The sequence below is a fragment of the Carcharodon carcharias genome, chromosome 1 (assembly GCF_017639515.1).
Source record: "Carcharodon carcharias isolate sCarCar2 chromosome 1, sCarCar2.pri, whole genome shotgun sequence".
In the NCBI taxonomy this organism is placed as follows: domain Eukaryota; kingdom Metazoa; phylum Chordata; class Chondrichthyes; order Lamniformes; family Lamnidae; genus Carcharodon; species Carcharodon carcharias.
Window position 1 is genome coordinate 258,354,469 of NC_054467.1, and position 19,215 is coordinate 258,373,683.

The 19,215-nt window shown below is 47.4% G+C and overlaps 1 protein-coding gene across 2 annotated transcripts in view; it reads left to right on the forward strand.

The window, feature by feature from the left end:
• The first annotated feature begins 1,762 nt into the window (after positions 1 to 1,762).
• LOC121278132 (mucin-17-like) overlaps positions 1,763 to 19,215 on the forward strand; it is a 150,508-nt gene continuing 133,055 nt past the window's right edge. For both annotated transcript variants that reach the window (XM_041188232.1, XM_041188240.1), the window contains exon 1: positions 1,763 to 2,523. In XM_041188232.1, coding sequence (XP_041044166.1) covers positions 2,135 to 2,523 — 389 coding nt within the window. In that variant the 5' untranslated portion in view covers positions 1,763 to 2,134. The remainder of the gene's footprint in view (positions 2,524 to 19,215) is intronic.

The window sequence follows — 19,215 nt, forward strand, 5'->3', positions numbered from 1 at the left end:
TCTATCTTCTCTCTCCAGTCAGTTACTCTATCCTCTCTCTCGCCTGTCAGTTACCCTATCCTTTCTCTCCTGTCAGTTACTCCATCCTCTCTCCTGTCAGTTACTCTTTCCTCTCTCTCCTGCCAGTTACTCTCTCTGCTCTCTCCTGTCAGTTACTGTATCCTCTCTCCTGTCCTTTATTCTATCCTCTCTCTCCTGTCAGTTACTCAACCTCTCTCTCCTGTCAGTTACTCTATCCTCTCCCCTGTCAGTTACTCTATCCTCTCTCCCCTGTCAGTTACTCAATCCTCTCTCTTCTGTCAGTTACTCCGTCCTCTCTCTCTCCTGTCAGTTACTCTATTCTATCCCCTGTCAGCTACTCCATCCTCTCCCCTGTCAGTTACTCTATTCTCTCTCTCCTGTCAGTTACTCTATCCACTCTCTCCTGTCAGTTACTCTATTCTCTCCCCTGTCAGTTACTAAATACTCTCCCCAGTCAGTTACTAAATACTCTCCCCAGTCAGTTACTCTATCCACTCTCTCCTGTCAGTTACTCTATTCTCTCCCCTGTCAGATACTCCATCCTCTCTCCTGTCAGTTACTCTATCCTCTCTCTCCTATCAGTTACTGTATTCTCTCTGCTGTCAGTTACTCTATCCCCTCTCCCCGTCAGTTACTCTATCCTCTCTCTCCTGTCAGTTACTTTCTTCTTTCTCTCTCCTGTTTGTTACTCTATTCTCTCCCATGTCTGTTACTCTATCCTCTCTCTCCTGTCAGTTACTCTATCCTATCTCTCCTGTCCGTTACTCTTCTCTCTCTCCTGTCAGTTCCTCTATCCTCTCTCTCCTGTCAGTTCCTCTATCCTCTCTCTCCTGTCAGTTACTCTATCCTCTCTCTCCTTTCATTACTGTATCCCCTCTCCGCTGTCAGTTACTCTATCCTCTCTCTCCTGTCATTTACTCTATCCTTTCTCTCCTGCCAGTTACTCTATCCTCTCTCTCCTGTCAGTTATTGTATCCCCTCTCCACTGTCAGTTACTCTATCCTCTCTCTCCTGTCAGTTAGTCTATCCACTCTCCTGTCAGTTAATCTATCCTCTCTCTCCTGTCAGGTACTCTATCCTCTCTCTCTCCTGTCAGTTACCCTATCCTCTCTCTCCTGTCAGTTACTCCAACCTCTCTCCTTTCAGTTACTCTATCCTCTCTCTCCTACCAGTTACTCTCTCCTCTCTCTCCTGTCAGTTACTGTATCCTCTCTCCTGTCTGTTATTCTATCCTCCCCCTCCTGTCAATTACTCTATCTTCTCTCTCTCCTGTCAGTTACTCTATGCTCTCCCTTGTCAGTTAGTCTATCCTCTCTCTCCTGTCAGTTACTCTATCCTCTCCCCTGTCGGTTACTGTATCCTCTCACGCCTGTCAGTTACTCTATCCTCTCTCTCCTGTCATGTTACTCTATCCTCTCACCTGTCAGTTACTGTATCTTCTCTCCTGTCAGTTACACTATCCTCTCTCTACTGTCAGTTTCTCTATCCTCCCTCTCCTTTCAGTTACTGTATCCTCTATCCTGTCAGAAACTCTATCCTATCTCTCCTGTCAGTTACTGTATCCTCTCCCCTGTCAGTTACTCTATCCTCTCTCTCCTGTCAGTTACTCTATCCTCTCTCCTCTCAGTTACTCTATCCTCTCTCCTGTCAGTTACTGTATCCTCTCCCCTGTCATTTACTCTATCCTCTCTCTCCCTTGTCAGTTACTGTATCCTATCTCTCGTGTCAGTTACTCCTTCCTCTCTCTCCTGTCAGTTACTCTAACCTCTCTCCCCTGTCAGTTACTCTAACCTCTCTCCCCTGTCAGTTCCTCTAACCTCTCTCCCCTGTCAATTACTCTATCCTCTCTCTCCTGTTATTCGCTACATTTTCCCCTGTCTTTCACGAGCAATCCTCCACTTTCTGCCTTTTATATATTTTTTTTCGCCTCTGGCTTTTTTCAGCCGGGATCTCCTCCCCATCCTGACGTCAGTGTCCCGGGGCGGTCCGGCCGGGTCCGGTGCTTGTCCTTGCTGGCCGGGAGGAGCGGTGCAGTGGGCGGCGGCGGCGGCGGTGGCGGACGCAGTGGGCGAGAGCCGAAGCCGGAGCCGGACTGAGTGTCCGGAGGGAGGCGATGGCCGGCAGCCTGGCCCTGCAGAGCCAGCACTGGTCCCCCAGCCACGTCCAGGTCACCGTGCTGAGGGCCAGGGGCTTGCGGGCCAAAGGCAAGCACAACACCAGCGATGCGTTCGCCATCATCCAGTTGGGGAAGGACAAGTACTCCACCTCGGTGCTGGAGAAGAGCCGGGATCCCGAGTGGAGGGAGGAATGCACCTTCGAGGTGATGCCGGACTGGGTGTCAGAGCCCCAGGAGGGTGGGGGAGGAGGAGGAGGACACGGGCCGGAGAAGGAGCTGGTCATCACCATCATGCACAGGTCCCTCATGAGTTTGGACAAGTTCCTGGGACAGCTCATCCTCCCCTTGGCTACCGTCTACCAGGAGAAAAGCAGCAAGAAACCCGCGTGAGTCCTCCACCCCATTTAAAATATATATATATATATATATATATATAAAATACACATTTTAAAAAAGGTTTTATCCTCTAGGGGCCTCTCCCATATTCAAACACAACAACTCCCCCCCCCGCAAAAAAAATAAAATAATAATAATAATCTGCCAAAGTCAAAAGTTGCAAAACTTTAGGAGAATGTTTAAGGCTGTTCCCTCTGCCCCCTCCCACCCCACCCCACCGTGAGTTTCATTCTCTTTCTGTTGTGTTGATTTTAATCTGCCAAATGTTCCGAGCTGTGTTTCCTACCTGGGAATGGGCGCCCCATGTTTGCTGCTCGTTTTGAAGTTGCTGTTGGGTGTTTCTCTGTGTTGTGTGTGTGTGTGTGTGTGTGTGGGTGTGGGGTAGGGGTGGGGGAGAATGGCCCGAACACTCTCCGATCCCATCACATGTTAACTAAACCTTAATCCTGGTGGGCAAGGCGCTCTCCAGCCTTCCTGCAGCCGGGCACGGTTGATGTTGCTGAGCATCTCAAGTCGATCGCGACTGGAATTCCACTCGCCAGTTGCCCAGAACTCTTTTTTTTAAAAAAAAAGGTGGGGGAAGGTACTTAGTGGTATAGGAGGGGGAGGGGCGGCCTGAATTCTCCCACTGTCTTGGTAAAACCACCACCACCCCCCCCCCCCCCAAAAAAAATGAACTGCTGTTGCAGAAGTCGGCTTTAACTTGCATTTCTGTAGCGCCTTTCCCAGCCTCAGCATGTCCCAGAGCACCCAGTGAAGTCACACACCGCTGTAAGGTAGGGCGTGTGACAGCGCACACAAGCCCAAGGTCGTCCCCCCCCCCCCCCCCCACAAACAGCCCCTTAAGACAAGTCACCTCTTGTTAGCTGAGGGATGAATGGGCAGCTCATCACCACCACCACCACCTTCTGAAGGGCATTGAGGGATGGGCAATACATGCAGGCCTGGCCAGCGATTTCCACACACACCGTAATATTTGCTGAAACACAGGAAAAGTTAGCAGCCAGGAGGAGGCTGCTGTTCCCACGCTGGTCAAAATTAGGCCCTGCTTGTCTTCCTAATGACGCCATTGGGTCTTTCACAGACAGATGGGATCTCAGTTTAAAATCTCCTCCGGTCAGTGCAGTGTATTTGTTTTTTATTCATTCTTTTATGGGGCACGGATGTTCACTGGCTAAGCCAGCACTTATTGCCCATCCCTAATTGTCCTCAAAGGTGTTGCTGTCCTTCAGTGCTGTTGCTGAACTATCAGCCTGGATTTTGGGTTCATTGGTCATGAGCGGGACTCGAACCCACAACTTTCTAACTGAGAGGCACGAGTGCTACCCACTCGTGGCCATAGCTGACTGGTCCAGCCTTGTGTTGAGGTTTCTGTGACATATCAGAGGTGGTGGGGGGGGGGGGTGGGGGAAGGATTTACGACTGCCTGTAGTGCTTGAAAGTGAGGTTATACCTATCGGGAAGGACTGGGGTCCCTTTCTCTGTATATAAAAAAGAGAATGCTGAGTGGTGACTGAATAGAGATTTTTAAAGTTAAGAAAGTTTTCGGTAAACACTGTTTCTACTTGTTCAGACTTGAGGCCACCAATATGACAGTCACCAAGAAATCCAATGGGAAAACTAGGAGAAAAGTCTTCACCCAAACGTGGTGAAAATGTGGAATTCACTGCCATAGTTGAGGTGAATAGTGTAAATGCATTTAAGAGGCACATGAGGGAGAAGGGGATGGAACATTATACTGACAGGGTGAGATGGAGGTTGAGAGGAGGCTGAGTACAGAATACGGCTAGGATTGCTTTGTACCAGTGGCCTGTTTCTGTGTCGCATGTTCTGTGTAAGCCTCTATGTAAATGTTGGCTTATTGGGTGGCTGTGGGTGAAATAGCTGTTACATGGGGGGTCCTTTCCCCAACAGCTGGATCTACCCTCTTGTACACTCACTATTGTATTCCCTTGACTTTTGTGCTGTTGGATGGAGAGTTTGGAGTTTGGAGTCTGGGGGGAGGGGGGGAGATTGAGGTCTGACATGAGGGGTGGAGTGGCAGGGCTGGATGGGCAGATCAGGGTCTGGAGAGAGGGCGCTGGGCTGACAGATTAAGGTTTTGAGGGTAGTGTTGGTTGGGGAGGCTGGGGTGTGGGAGGGGCTGGACAGGGAGATTGGGGTCTAGGAGGGGGGGCGGGGCTGCTATGTGGGGAGATTGGGGTCTGGGTGAGGAGATGGGAGCTGGATGGGGAGATTGGGCTTTGGGGAGTTGTCTCACGGGGAGATCGATGTTGGTGGAGGCTGCTGGTTGGAGAGGGTTTTCGATAAATGAGGGTGCTGGGTGTGTTGAACAGGCAGACTTCCTTGTCCAACAATCATTGCTCACCTTCAACTTACTCACCCAAGTGGCCATGAGCTGTGACAGTGAGTGCTGTTTGGGTAGTTAATGTGGAGGTGGGAGTCTGGGTGACTGCGAGGGTGAGCAAAGTACCCACTTGAAAACCACCCCCCCCCCCCACCCGCCCCTGGCCTGTTCAGTGGTGTTCACTGGATAATGATCAGGAATTCATGCTGTCCAGACTGAGTCCAGCTCACTGCACATAGATAAGTGCCAGATCCTGACAGTCTCAGGGTCTACTTGGCTCAGTTCCATTTCATGGGCTATTGCAGTTAAGCAGTCTGTGCTGCCCTCATCTCTCTCTCTCTCTGTCTTATAGGAGCCCAGAGAATTGAATCAGAGATCACAGAATTGTCACGGTGTAGAAGGAGCCATTCGGCCCATTGTCTGCACCGGCTCTCTGAGCATTTTAACTTAGTGCCAATCTCCTGCCTTTTCCCCGTAACCCTGCACATTGTTTCTATTTAAATAATCACCCAATGCCCTCTCGAATTCCTCAATTGAACCTGCCTCCACCACACTTCCAAACCACTCGCTGTGTGAAAAAGTTTTTTCTCACCTCGCCTTTGCTTCTTTTGAAAAACATTTTAAATCTGTGCCCTCTGGTTCTCAATCCGTTTACGAGCAGTAACAGTTTCTCCCTATATGCTCTGTCCAGACCCCTCATGATTTTAGAAACTTCTATCAAGTCTCCTCTTAGCCTTCTCCTCTCCAAGGAAAACAGTCCCAACTTCTCCAATCTTACCTCATAACTGAAGTGTCTCATCCCTGGAACCATTCTTGTAAACCTCTTCTGCACTGTCTCCAATGCGTTCACATCCTTCCTATAGTGTGGCTCCCAGAACTGTACACACTATTCCAGCTGAGGTCTAACCAGTGTCTTATATAAGTTCATCATAACCTCCTTGCTCTTGTGCTCTATGCCCCTATTAATGAAGCCTAGAATACTGTGTGCTTTAGAAACAGCTCTCTCTCTCTGTCCTGCCACCTTTATTGACTTATGTACATATACACCCAGGTCTCTCTGCTCCTGCACACCCTTTAGAATTTGTACTCTTTATTTTATACTGTCTCCCCATGTTCTTTGTACCAAAGTGTATCACCTCACGCTTCTCCACATTGAACTTCATCTGCCACCTATCTGCCCACTCCACCAATGTCCCAATGTCCTTTTGAAGGTCTACACTGTCCTCCTCTCAGTTTACAATTCTCCCAAGTTTTGTACCATCCGCAAACTTTGGAATTGTCCCCTGCACACCAAGATCTAGATCATTTACATATATCAGGAAAAGCAAGGGTCCCAATACCGACCCCTGGGGAATTCCACTACAAACCATCTTCCAGCCCAAAAAATACCCATTAACCATTTCCCTCTGTTCCCTATCCCTCAGCCAATTTTGTATTCATGTTGCTACTGTCCCTTTTATTCCATGACCTATAACTTTCCTCACAAGTCTGTTGTGTGGCACTGTGTCAAATGCCTTTTGGAAGTCCATGTACACCACATCAACAACCTTGCCCTCATCAACCATCTCTGTTACCTCTTCAAAAAGCTCCAGCAAGTTAGTTAGACACGATTTTCCTTTAACAAATCCATGCTGGCTCTTCGGAATCAATACCCATTTTTCCACGTGACTATTAATTATTAATTCCATCCCGAATAATTGTTTCTGGAAGTTTCCCCACCAGCAAAGTTAAACTGACTGGTCTGTAATTGCAGGGCAGATCTTTACAACCTTTTTTGAACAAGGGCGTAATGTTTGCAATTCTCCAGTCCTCCGGCACCTCCCCCGAATCCAGGGAACATTGAAGGATCATTGCCAGTGCCTCTACAATTTCCACTCTCACTTCCTTCAATATTCTTGGATGGATCTCATCCGGTCCTGGTGCCTGGTCAACTTTAATTACTGACAGCTTATCCTGTACTTCCTCCTTATCAATTTTAAACCCTTCTAGTGACTGAGTTTCTTCCTCTGTCACCATGGCCTGGGCAGCATCTACCTCGTAGGTAAAGACAGATGCAAAGTATTCATTTAACACATCAGCCTTGCCTCTTGCCTCTATGTGTAAATCCCCTTTTTGGTCCCTAATCGGCCCCACTCCTCCTTTTACCACCTTTTTACTTTTGATGTGCTGCAGATTGAGCTGCCTAAGTAAGTATTTGCCTTCTCACCCCAACTTCCAGACGATTTTGTTTTTTCCTTCTTAGCCTCTCAGCCAGAGCTTAGAATTGACTCCAAAACCAGAGATGTTCTTTAGTGTTGACTGGAATGCCTGAGTGAGTGTGTGGGTGTCGCAATCTCAGGGCAGTGTGCCCTGCACAGGAAATATTGCACACACACGCACTTTTGTAATCATTAATATTGTGTTTTTAAAATAAACTGTGTGGTCGATACCATTTTTTTTAAGTGTGCATGGGATACGCCTACAAGCAGTTAGTCTGATAGGAATTCCTCGGTACTCACAGATTACCAATTCCTCCCACTGTGTCTCCACTCCCTTGTTATTGATGTTATCCTGGTTACATCTGCATAATCCTCTCTTTTTCCACGCTGTCTGACACTATCCTGCTGCTAAGAACAAAAAACTACGGATGCTGGAAATCCAAAACAAAAACTCAGCAGGTCTGGCAGCATCGGAGGGTCATGAGGACTCGAAACGTCAACTCTTTCCTTCTCCGCCGATGCTATCCTGCTGCTACCTGTATTCAAATTAAGTCCCATCGCAATCTGTTCCACTCTGTCCCAGGTCGCAAACTGCACCTTTTCCCCTTCCTATTAATCTGTCACCCCTTTCCCCCCGACTCTCCGACCCGGCCTTGTTCTCCTTCCCTCTCTGGAGACCCTCAGTGATGACGGAAATCACAGAATCATTACATTGTGGAACGTGGCCATTTGGCCCTTCGTCAGTTCTCTGAATCAGTGACATTCTCCTGCCTTCTCCCCGTAACCCTGTACGTTCTTCCTTTTCAGATAACAGCCAATCAAGGCTTTCAAAAGGGAGTTAGAATCTCCCTCCACCACACTCACAGGCAGGGCATTCCAGATCTTAACCACTCGCTGCGTGAAAAAGTTTTTCCTCATGTCACTCTTGCTTCTTTTATTAATTAGTTTAAATCTGAGCTCTCTCATTCTCAATCCTTCCACCAGTGGGATCACTGAGGGTCCCCAGAGAGGGAAGGAGAACAAGGCTGTGTCGGAGTGGGGGGGGGGGTGGTGGAGGGGAAGAACAAGGCTGGGGAGGGGGAAGGGAGGGTCGAACAAGGCTGAGGAGGGGGAAGGGAGGGTCGAACAAGGCTGGGGAGGGGGGAGGGGGGGTCGAACAAGGCTGGGTCGGTGGGGGGGTATCTAGGTGGTTCTATTCCAGATCCAGGCTTTCATTTTTAACACCTCTCGTACTGAAATATCTCAAAGTATTTCAATCACTTTTTTTTTGAAGTGCAGTAACTCTTCGAACTGTATAGACTCACTTTATTCAGTGTAAGGATTACTCACTGTAGCTGTACAGAGATAATGTTTATTATGTCCTGTCCCACGAGCAGGACAGACCCAGCAGAGGTGGTGGCACAGTGGTATACAGAGAGGTGGGAGTTGCCCTGGGAGTCCTCAACATCGACTTGGTACACCATGAAGTCTCATAGCATCAGGTCAAACATGGGCAAGGAAACCTCCTGCTGATTCTCACAGATTGCACCTCCCTCAGCTGATGAATCAGTGCTCCTCCACGTTGAACATCACTTGGAGGAAGCACTGAGGGTGGCAAGGGTTCAGAATGTACTCAGGGTGGGGGACTTCAATGTCCACCATCAAGAGTGGCTCAGTAGCACCACTACTGACTGAGCTGGCCGAGTCCTAAAGGACATAGCTGCTAGACTGGGTCTGCAGCAGGTGGTGAGGGAACCAACAAGAGGGAAAAACAGACTTGACCTCATCCTCACCAACCTGCCTGCCGCAGATGTATCTGTCCATGACAGTATCAGTAGGAGTGACCATAGCACAGTCGTGGAGATGAAGTCCCACCTTCACATTGAGGATACCCTCCATCGTGTTGTGTGGCACTACCACCATGCTAAATGGGAAGCAACTCAACTGGGCAGCCATGAGGTGCTGTGGGCCATCAGCAGCAGCAGAATTGAACTCAAACACAATCTGTAACCTCATGGCCTGGCATATCCCCCACTCTACCATTACCATCAAGCCAGGGGATCAACCCTGGTTCAATGAAGAGTGCAGGAGGGCATGTCAGGAGCAGCACCAGACACACCTAAAAATGGGGTGTCAACCTGGTGAAGCTATAACACAGGATTACTTGCGTGCCAAACAGCATAAGCAGCAAGTGGTAGACAGAGCTAAGCAATCCCACGACCAACGGATCAGATCGAAGCTCTGCAGTCCAGCCAAATCCAGTCGTGAATGGTGGTGGACAGTTAAACAACTCACTGGAGGAGGAGGCTCCACAAATATCCCCATCCTCAATGATGGAGGAGCCCAGCACATGAGTGCAAAAGATAAGGCTGAAGCATTTGCAATAATCTTCAGCCGGAAGTGCCGAGTGGATGATCCATCTCAGCCTCTTCCAGAGGTCCCCAGGATCACAGATGCCAGTCTTCAGCCAATTCAATTCACTCCACGTGATATCAAGAAACAGCTGAAGGCACTGGATACTGCAAAGGCTGTGGGCCCTGACAACATTCCGGCAATAGTACTGAAGACTTGTGCTCCAGAACTTGCCGCACCCCTAGCCAAGCTGTTCCAGTGCAGCTACAACACTGGCATCTACCCAGCTATGTGGAAAATTGCCCAGGTATGTCCTGTACACAAAAAGCAGGACAAATCCAACCCGGCCAATTATTACCCCATCAATCTACTCTCCACCATCAGTAAAGTAATGGAAGGGGTCATCAACAGTGCTATCAAGTGGCACTTGCTTAGCAATAACCTGCTCACTGATGCCCAGTTTGGGTTCCGCAAGGGCCACTCAGCTCCTGACCTCATTGCAGCCTTGGTTCAAACATGGACAAAGGAGCTGAGCTCCAGAGGTGAGGTGACTGCCCTCGACATCAAGGCATTTGATCGAGTGTGGCAAAACTGGAGTCAGTGGGAATCAGGGGAAAACTCTCCACTGGTTAGATTCATACCTAGTACAAAGGAAGATGGTTATGGTTGTTGGAGGTCAGTCATCTCAGCTCCAGGACATCACTGTAGCAGTTCCTCAGGGTAGTGTCTTCAGCCCAACCATCTTCAGCTGCTTCATCAATGACCTTCCTTCCATCATAAGGTCAGAAGTGGGGATGTTCGCTGATGATTGCACAATGTTCACCATTCAGGACTCCTCAGATACTGAAGCAGTCCATGTCTAAATGCAGAAGACCTGGACAATATCCAGGCTTGGGCTGACAAGTGGCAAGTAATATCTGCGCCACACAAGTGCCAGGCAATGACCATCTGCAACAAGAAAGAATCTAACCATCACTCCTTGACATTCAATGGCATTACCATCACTGAATCACCCACTATCAACATTAGTGGCTTACCATTGACCAGAAATTGAACTGGCCTAGTCATATAAATACTGTGGCTACAAGAGTAGATCAGAGGCTAGGAATCGTGTGACAAGTAACTCACCACCTGACTCCCCAAAACCTGTCCACCATCTACAAGGCACAAGTCAGGAGTGTGATAGAATACTCCCTACTTGCCTGGATGAGTGCAGTTCCCACAACACTCAAGAAGCTTGACACCGTCCAGGACAAAGCAACCCGCTTGATTGGCACCCCATCCACCACCTTCAGGATTCACTCCCCTCACCACTGACGCACAGTAGCAGTAGTGTGTACCATCTACAAGATGCACTGCAACAACTTACCAAGGCTCCTTCAACAGCACCTTCCAAACACATGACCACTACCATCTAGAACAAGGGCAGCAGATAGATGGGAACACCACCACCTGGAAGTTCCCCTCCAAGTCACTCACCACACTGACTTGGAAATATATTGCCATTCCTTCACTGTCGCTGGGTCAAAATCCTGGAACTCCCTCCCTAACAGCACTGTGGGTGTACTTACACCACATGGGCTGCAGCGGTTCAAGAAGGCAGCTCACTACCACCTTCTCAAGGGCAACTAGGGATGGGCAATAAACGCTGGCCCAGCCAGCGAAGCCCACATCCTGTGAATGAATAAAAAATATATTAGTTGAAATTGCTTTGGGGTAACTGTGTTGGTGTCTCCCCTCTGGTAGGGTTGTACAAAGAACAAAGAAAGATACAGCACAGGAACAGGCCCTTCAGCCCTCCAAGCCTGCGCCGATCATATTGCCTGTCAACTAAAACATTTTGCACTTCCGGGGTCCGTATCCTTCTATTCCCATCCTATTCATGTATTTGTCAAGCTGCCTCTTAAACACCACTATCGTACCTGCTTCCATCACCTCCTCTGGCAGCGAATTCCAGACACTCACTACCCTCTGCGTAAAAAACTTGCCCCACACATCTCCTCTATAGTTTTCTCCTTTCACCTTAAATCTTTGTCCCCTAGTAATTGACTCTTCCACCCTGGGAAAAAGCTTCTGACTATCTACTCTAGCTTCTGACTATCTACTCTGTAGGTGTATAATTCTCCAAAAACTTTACTTACTGTGTTATTTTCTTTTCAAGAAAAGCAGAAATGGAAACGGAAGCTGTGCAGCAATTGGCTTAAAGATACGTTAACGGTCTAGATTTAGATTTCATCAGCAATGATAAAGACTTCTAGCCAAACTCCCACACCCAACATTCAAGTCAGTCCCCTCTCTCTCCAGATGTTGACGTACATATGTAGGGCCAGTAGTGTCTGAGCATTCTCTTATAATCCTTAAAGGGGCTGCTATGATCTCAGCCTGCTTTCGAGTTGACAACTCTGGACATGTTCCTGGAAGTTTCCTCACATTTTCTCCAATCCCCCTGCCTAATCCAATATTTTTATAATTAATTCAAAAAAAACCAAAAGAATTCAAAGAAAATTTTAAAAAATACATCCAGTTTGATTTTTCTCTTGGGAGCTGTTCATCGTGGTGTCCAGGACATTATACTCTCTTACCTGGAAACTCCAGGACATTTCTAGAAAGTGGGAGTTCTGAGATTGCTATCCAAGCAGTTACTGTCTGGCCCTAATCCAGGCCGACTCTGACAGATTGGGAATGAACTTGCTGACTGTATGTATCAATTTCAAATTCTCATCCTCATTTGCAAATCCCTCCCTGGCCTTGCCCCTCCCTATCTCTCTCATTTCCTCTAACACTAAACTCTCTGAGATATCTGTGCTCCTCTGATTGTAGCTACATGAGCATCCCTGATTTTAATTACTTCACCATTGGCGACTGTGCCTTCAGCTGCCTGAGCCCTAAACTCTGGAATTCCCTTCCTTAACCTCTCCGTCTCTCTCTATCTTTCCCTCCTCCTTTAACATGTTCCTTAAAAGCAATCTTTTTGACCAAACTTTTGATCATCTGGCCTAATATTTCATGGCTTGGTGTTGAACCTTGTTCCCTAATACTTCTGTGAAGCTCAGGGTTATGTCCTAGGTCCAACCATCTTCAGCTGCTTCATCAATGACCTTCCTTCCAGAAGAGGAATAAGGTCAGAAGTGGGGATGTTCGCTGATGGTTGCACAATGTTCAGCACCATTTGTGACTCCTCAGATACTGAAGCAGTCCACATCCAAATGCAGCAAGATTTGGACAATATCCAGGCTTGGGCTGACAGGTGGTAAGTAACATTCACGCCACACAAGTGTCAGGCAATGACCATCTCCAACAAGAGAAAACTTAACCGTCGCCCCTTGATGTTCAATGGCATTACCATCACTGAATTCCCCACTATCAACATCCTGGGGGGTTACCATCGACCAGAAACTGAACTGGACTAGCCATATAAATACTGTGGCTACAAGAGCAGGTCAGAGGCTAGGAATCCTGCGACGAGTAACTCAGCTTCTGACTCCCCAAAGCTTGTCCACCATCTACAAGGCACAAGTCAGGACTGTGGTAGGATACTCTCCACTTGTCTGGATGAGTACAGCTCTGATAAAACTCAAGAAGCTTGACACCATCCAGGACAAAGCAGCCGTTTGACTGGCACCACATCCACAAACATTTACCCCTCAACCATTGACACACAGTAGCAGCAGAGTGTACCATCTACAAGATACATTGCAAGAACTCACTAAGGCTCCTTAGGCAGCACCTTCCAAGCCCACGACCCTCTGTAGAAAACACTGGTTAGGCTGCAGCTAGAGTATTGCATGCAGTTCTGGAATCTGCATTATAGGAAGGATGTGATTGAACTAGAGAGAGTGCAGAGGAGATAAACTCTTACCAGGATGTTGCCTGGGCTGGAGAGTTTTAGTTATGAGAATAGATTGGATAGATTGGGGTTATTTTCCCTGGAGCAGGGAAGATTGAGGGGGGACATGATTGAGGTATATAAAATTATGAGGGGCATAGAAGGGTAGACAGGAAGGAACATTTCCTCTTGGTGGGGGGATCAATAACCAGGGGGCATAGATTTAAGGTAAGGGGCAGGAGGTTTAGAGGGGATGTGAGGAAGGATTTTTTCACCCAGAGGGTGGTGGGAATCAGGAACTCACTGCCTGAAAGGGTGGTTGAGGCAGAAACCCTGATAACACTTAAGAAGCATTTGGATGTGCACTTGCGATGCCAGGGCATACAAGGCTATGGGCCTAGTGCTGGAAAATGGGATTAGAATAGTTAGGTACTTGTTTGACCGGTGCAGACTCGATGGGCCGAAGGGCCTTTTTCTGTGCTGTAGACCTCTATGTCTCTATGAATATGACGCTCTGACAACTACCATCTAGAAGGACAAGGGCAGCAGACAGACAGGAACACCACCACCTGGAAGTTCCCCTCCAAGTCACACACCATCCTGACTTGGAAATATATCACTATTCCCTCATTGTCACTGGGTCAAATTCCTGGAGCTCCCTCCCTAACAGCACTGTGGGTGTACCTACACCACATGGACTGCAGCGGTTCAAGAAGGCAGCTCACCACCACCTTCTCAAGGGCAATAAATGCTGGCCTAATCAGCAATGCCTACATCCTGTAAATGAATAAAATTAGCATGAAGGATAGGAAAAATGTACAGCAGACTGTTTCTGTTAGCTGAGGGACTGAGAGCAGGGGGCCAAGAGTGAGAGGCCAAAGGTACAACATTAAATGCAAGACATTTAGAACGGAGAAACTCCTTCAGACTGAGATGTTAGACTGTGGAATCCACTTCCGGCTTTCTGGTTGAGGCAGAAACTACATGTCAATTTTGAGCAAAAACAGAATTACCTGGAAAAACTCAGCAGGTCTGGCAGCATCGGCGGAGAAGAAAAGAGTTGACGTTTCAAGTCCTCATGACCCTTCGACAGAACTAGGCGAATCCCAGGAAGGGGTGAAATATAAGCTGGTTTAAGGTGGTGGGGGGGTGGGGTTGAGTGGGGGGAGAGAAGTGGAGGGGGGTGGTGTGGTTGTAGGCAAAAGCAGTGATAGAAGCAGATCATCAAAAGATGTCACAGACAGCAGAACAAAAGGACACATAGGTGTCGAAGTTGGTGATATTATCTAAACGAATGTGCTAATTAAAATGGATGGTAGGGCATTCAAGGTATAGCTCTAGTGGGGGTGGGGGGAGCATAAAAGATTTTAAAATATTTTAAAATAATGGAAATAGGTGGGAAAAAGAAAAATCTATAATTTATTGAAAAAAAACAAAAGGAAGGGGGAAGAAACACAAAGGGGGTGGGGATGGAGGAGGGAGCTCAAGACCTAAAGTTGTTGAATTCAATATTCAGTCCGGAAGGCTGTAAAGTGCCTAGTCGGAAGATGAGGTGGTGTTCCTCCAGTTTGCGTTGGGCTTCACTGGAACAATGCAGCAAGCCAAGGACAGACATGTGGGCAAGAGAGCAGGGTGGAGTGTTGAAATGGCAAGCGACAGGGAGGTTTGGGTCATTCTTGCGGACAGACCACAGGTGTTCTGCAAAGCGGTCACCCAGTTTACGTTTGGTCTCTCCAATGTAGAGGAGACCGCATTGGGAGCAACGAATGCAGTAGACTAAGTTGGGGGAAATGCAAGTGAAATGTTGCTTCACTTGAAAGGAGTGTTTGGGCCCTTGGACGGGAGAGAGGAAGTGAAGGGGCAGGTGTTACATCTTTTGCGTGGGCATGGGGTGGTGCCATAGGTGGGGGTTGGGGAGTAGGGGGTGATGGAGGAGTGGACCAGGGTGTCCCGGAGGGAACGATCCCTACGGAATGCCGACAGTGTTAATTTTGAGATTAGATTGGAGATTTAATTGAAAGGGACAAAAGGTTGAAGGGGTGTGAGAAGAGGTAGATCAATCTGATTGTGACGATTATCTTGTGTGGAAAGTAAATACCAACATGAGCTGGTTAGTCTGTTTCCATGCTGTTACTTTTGTAGAACAATTTTTCTTTGCTAACTCTTTATTGAAGGCGATATTCCCAAACTGTATCTCGAATGCGACAACAGGCCTTGAAACAGAGCCACAGGGCCTGTAGCTGCTCGAGCTCCTGATTGAATCATGTTCCTGGGAGCAACTGTCAAGTGGAAGCATTTGATAAAGTGCCACATCAAAGGTTATTGTGGAAAATAAAATGGTGTAGGGGGTAACATATGGGCATGGATAGAAGATTGGCTGGCTAACAGGAAGCAGAGAGCAGGCTAAATGGGTTTTCTGCTTGGCAAGATGTAACGAGCGGCGTGCCACAGGGATCGGTGCTGGGACCTCAACTGTTTACAATATATATAAATGACTTGGGTGAAGGGGTTGAAAGGATGGCTGCCAAGTTTGCTGATGACACAAAGAAAGTAAGTTGTGGAGAGGACATAAGAAGGCCACAAACAGATGTAGATTGGTTAATTGAGTGAGCAAAGACCCGGTAAATGGCGTATAATGTGGGCAAATGTGAACTTGTCCATTTTGGCAGGAAGAATAAAAGAGAACCATATTATCCTAATGGTGAGAGATTGCAGAGTTCTGAGGTGCGGAGGGATCTGGGTGTCTTAGTGCATGAATCACAAAAGGCTAGTGTGCAAGTGCAGCAGGTAATTAGGAAAGCTAATAGAATGTTCTCATTTACTGCAAGGGGAATTAAATATACAAGTAGGAAGGTTATGCTTCAGTTATACAAGGCATTGGTGAGACCACACTTAGTGCTGTGTACAGTATTGGTCACCTTATTTAAGGAAGGATGTAAATGCATTGGAAGCAGTTCAGAGATGGATTACCAGACTGATACCTGGAATGGATGAGTTGTTTTATGAGGAAAGGTTGGACAGGTTAGGCTTGTATCTGCTGGGGTCTAGAAGAGTAAGAGGCATCTTGATTGAAACATATTAGATCCTGTGGAGCCTTGACAGGGTGGATTTGGAGAGGATGTTTCCTCTTGTGGAAAAATCTAGAACTAGGGGTCTCTGCTTAAAAATAAGGGGTCGCCCATTTAAAACAGATGAGGTGAATTTTTTTCACTGAGGGTCGTGACTCTTTGGATCCCACTTCCTGAAAAGGCAGTGGAAGCAGAATCTTTGAATATTTTTAAGGCAGAGGTGGATAGATCCTTGGTAAGCAAGGGGGTGATAGGTTATCGGGGGTAGGTAGGATGTAGACTTCAGGTTCCAGATCAGCCATGATCTTATCAAGTAGTGAAGCAGGCTTGAGGGGCTGAATGGCCTACTCCTGCTCCTTGTTCATATGTAAGCACAAGGCTCAAGGGGAGTAAAGCCACTGAACCAAGAGTTCCACAAAGTTCAGAGTGAATATCATCTCTTCATTTTTCTCTATGGGTGCTGAGATAACAGGAACTTGCAATTATTTGGCACCTTTTAATGTAGTAAAATATCCTGAGGCTTTTGACAGGGGACTTAATCAGACAAAATGTGACAGCAAATGACAAAAGGAGATGTTAGGGTAGGTGACCAAATGCTTGGTCAGACTGGTAGGTTTTAAGGAATGTCAAAGGAAGTGTGTTAGAGAGGCGGGGAGGTTTAGAGAAGGAATCCCAGAGTTCACTGTCTTTGTGGGTGAAGGCACAGCCACTAGTAGTGGAATGAGAAAAATTGGGGTGTACAAGAGTCCCGAATCAGAGGAGCGTAGAGGTCTGAGAGGGTTATAGGGAAAATTACAGAGATGCGGAGGGGCGAGGCCAAGGAGGGACTTGAGCACAAGGAATGAGAATTTTAAAATTGACATGGTGCAGGATAGCGCTGCATCCTGTCAACATTCCTTTGCCTTCTTTCCTTGGTCACCAAATGGAGGTGACAGCTGCTGAAACATGAGCTGTAGGACCAGCTGTTATTTGAGGCCTGGTCACGTGGAGCTCCAGCCCTGGGTCTCAGAGGTCTGCAGGTTGTTTTACATGGCAGGTTCAGCAAGGTGCTACTCTGGAACAGAGTATTTCTCGACAGGAGCAGAGCAGAAATGAGATGGGGAGGGGAAGGCCAACCTAGCAAAGCATCAGGAGGAAAGCAAGTAAGTGGAGAAAATAGCAGTGTGTGCAGCAACCACAAAGCTGTTAAAAGAATATTTCAGACTGTTGTTTCACAAGGCCATTAAGTGAAAGATCTTCCGCCTGTCACAAGTGAGGCTCTTAATGCTCTAATTCATGGCTCACATCTAGGCTCCATCCCGACGGGCACTTGGAATGGTACAGGTTGTTGACAGAGCGGGTTAGTGCTGAGTGCTCTGCTCAAGCTGGATCCTGTCCAGCCTCTGGATATTAGGGACATGGCATCATTTTGCTATTTAGCACACAGGCTGGGTTTTCCTGAATGGCATGAGCTGGTCACACAGGGCTGATTTATTTGGGGTTTTGAGGGGGTTTAAAGTCGGAATGTCCCACAGACTGATGATTTCCCAGTTTGTCCTACACTGAGTTTTCCCTTACTTCCTCAGCTTAAACTACAACCCTGGACAGCTCAACTTTCAACCCGCAGTTTGGGGACAGCAAATCGTTTCTGAGCCCCTTTAGGCTGGGAGCTGGCAATAACCGCTTTCCACTCCACAAGGTCCAAATGGATTCAACCTGTACCCCGTGCCCTTTTATGGAATTTTAACAGCACTGAAGTGACCCTGCACATTCTACCTGTACCAGCTATTTGAGAGAGCTGTCCAACTAACCCAGCAGCCCCTGCTCTTTCCCCATAACCCTGCAAATGCCTGCTTTTCAAGTATTTATCCAATTCCCTTTTGAAAGTCGCTATTGAACCTGCTTCCTCCATCCTTTCAAGCAGCGCATTCCACAACAACTCACTGCAGGAAGAAGAATTCTCCCCACTTCTGTTTCTTTTGCTTATTACTTGTGACCTCTGGTTATCAATCCACCTGCCAGTGGAACTGTTTCCCCATATTTACTCTATCAAATCCATCATAATTTGAAAACCTCTCATCAAATCTTTTTTGAACCTTCTCTGTGCTAAGGAGAGCAATCCCAGCTTCTTCAGTCTCTGCACCGAACTGAAGTCCCTGATACCATTCTAGCCAATCTCCTGTGCTCTAAGGTCTAGACATCCTTTATAAATTGTGATGCCCAGAATTGTACACAATACTTCAGTTGAGGCCTAACCAGTGATTTATAAAAGATTATTGTAACTTCCTTGCTTTTGCATTCTTCCTTTGTTTATAAAGCCCAGGGTCCCACGTATGTTTTAACAGCTTTCTCAACTTGTCCTGCCACCTTCAAAGATTTTGCACATCTGCTCTCAGGAATCCCAATGGATCAGACCCTTTCCATTCACTCCTGTTGTCTAAACTCCCAGTGGATCAAACCTCTTCCCATTCATTCCCATTATCTGGAATCCTAGTGAATCAAACCCCTTCCCATTCACTCCCATTATCTAGAATCCCAGTGGATCAAACCCCTTCCCATTCACTCCCATTATCTAGAATCCCAGTGGATCAAACTGCTTCCCCTTCACTCCCATTATCTAGAATTCCAGTGGATCAAACCACTTCCCATTCACACCTTGTGTAAAATCCCAGTGGATCAAACTCCTTCCCATTCACACCCATTATCTAGAATCCCAGTGGATCAAACCACTTCCTGTTCACTCCCATTATCTAGAATTCCAGTGGATCAAACCGCTTCCCATTCACTCCCATTATCTACAATCCCAGTGGATCAAACCGCTTCCCGTTCACTCTCATTATCTACAATCCCAGTGGATCAAACCCCTTCCTGTTCACTCCCATTATCTACAATCCCAGTGGATCAAACCCCTTCCCCTTCACTCCCATTATCTA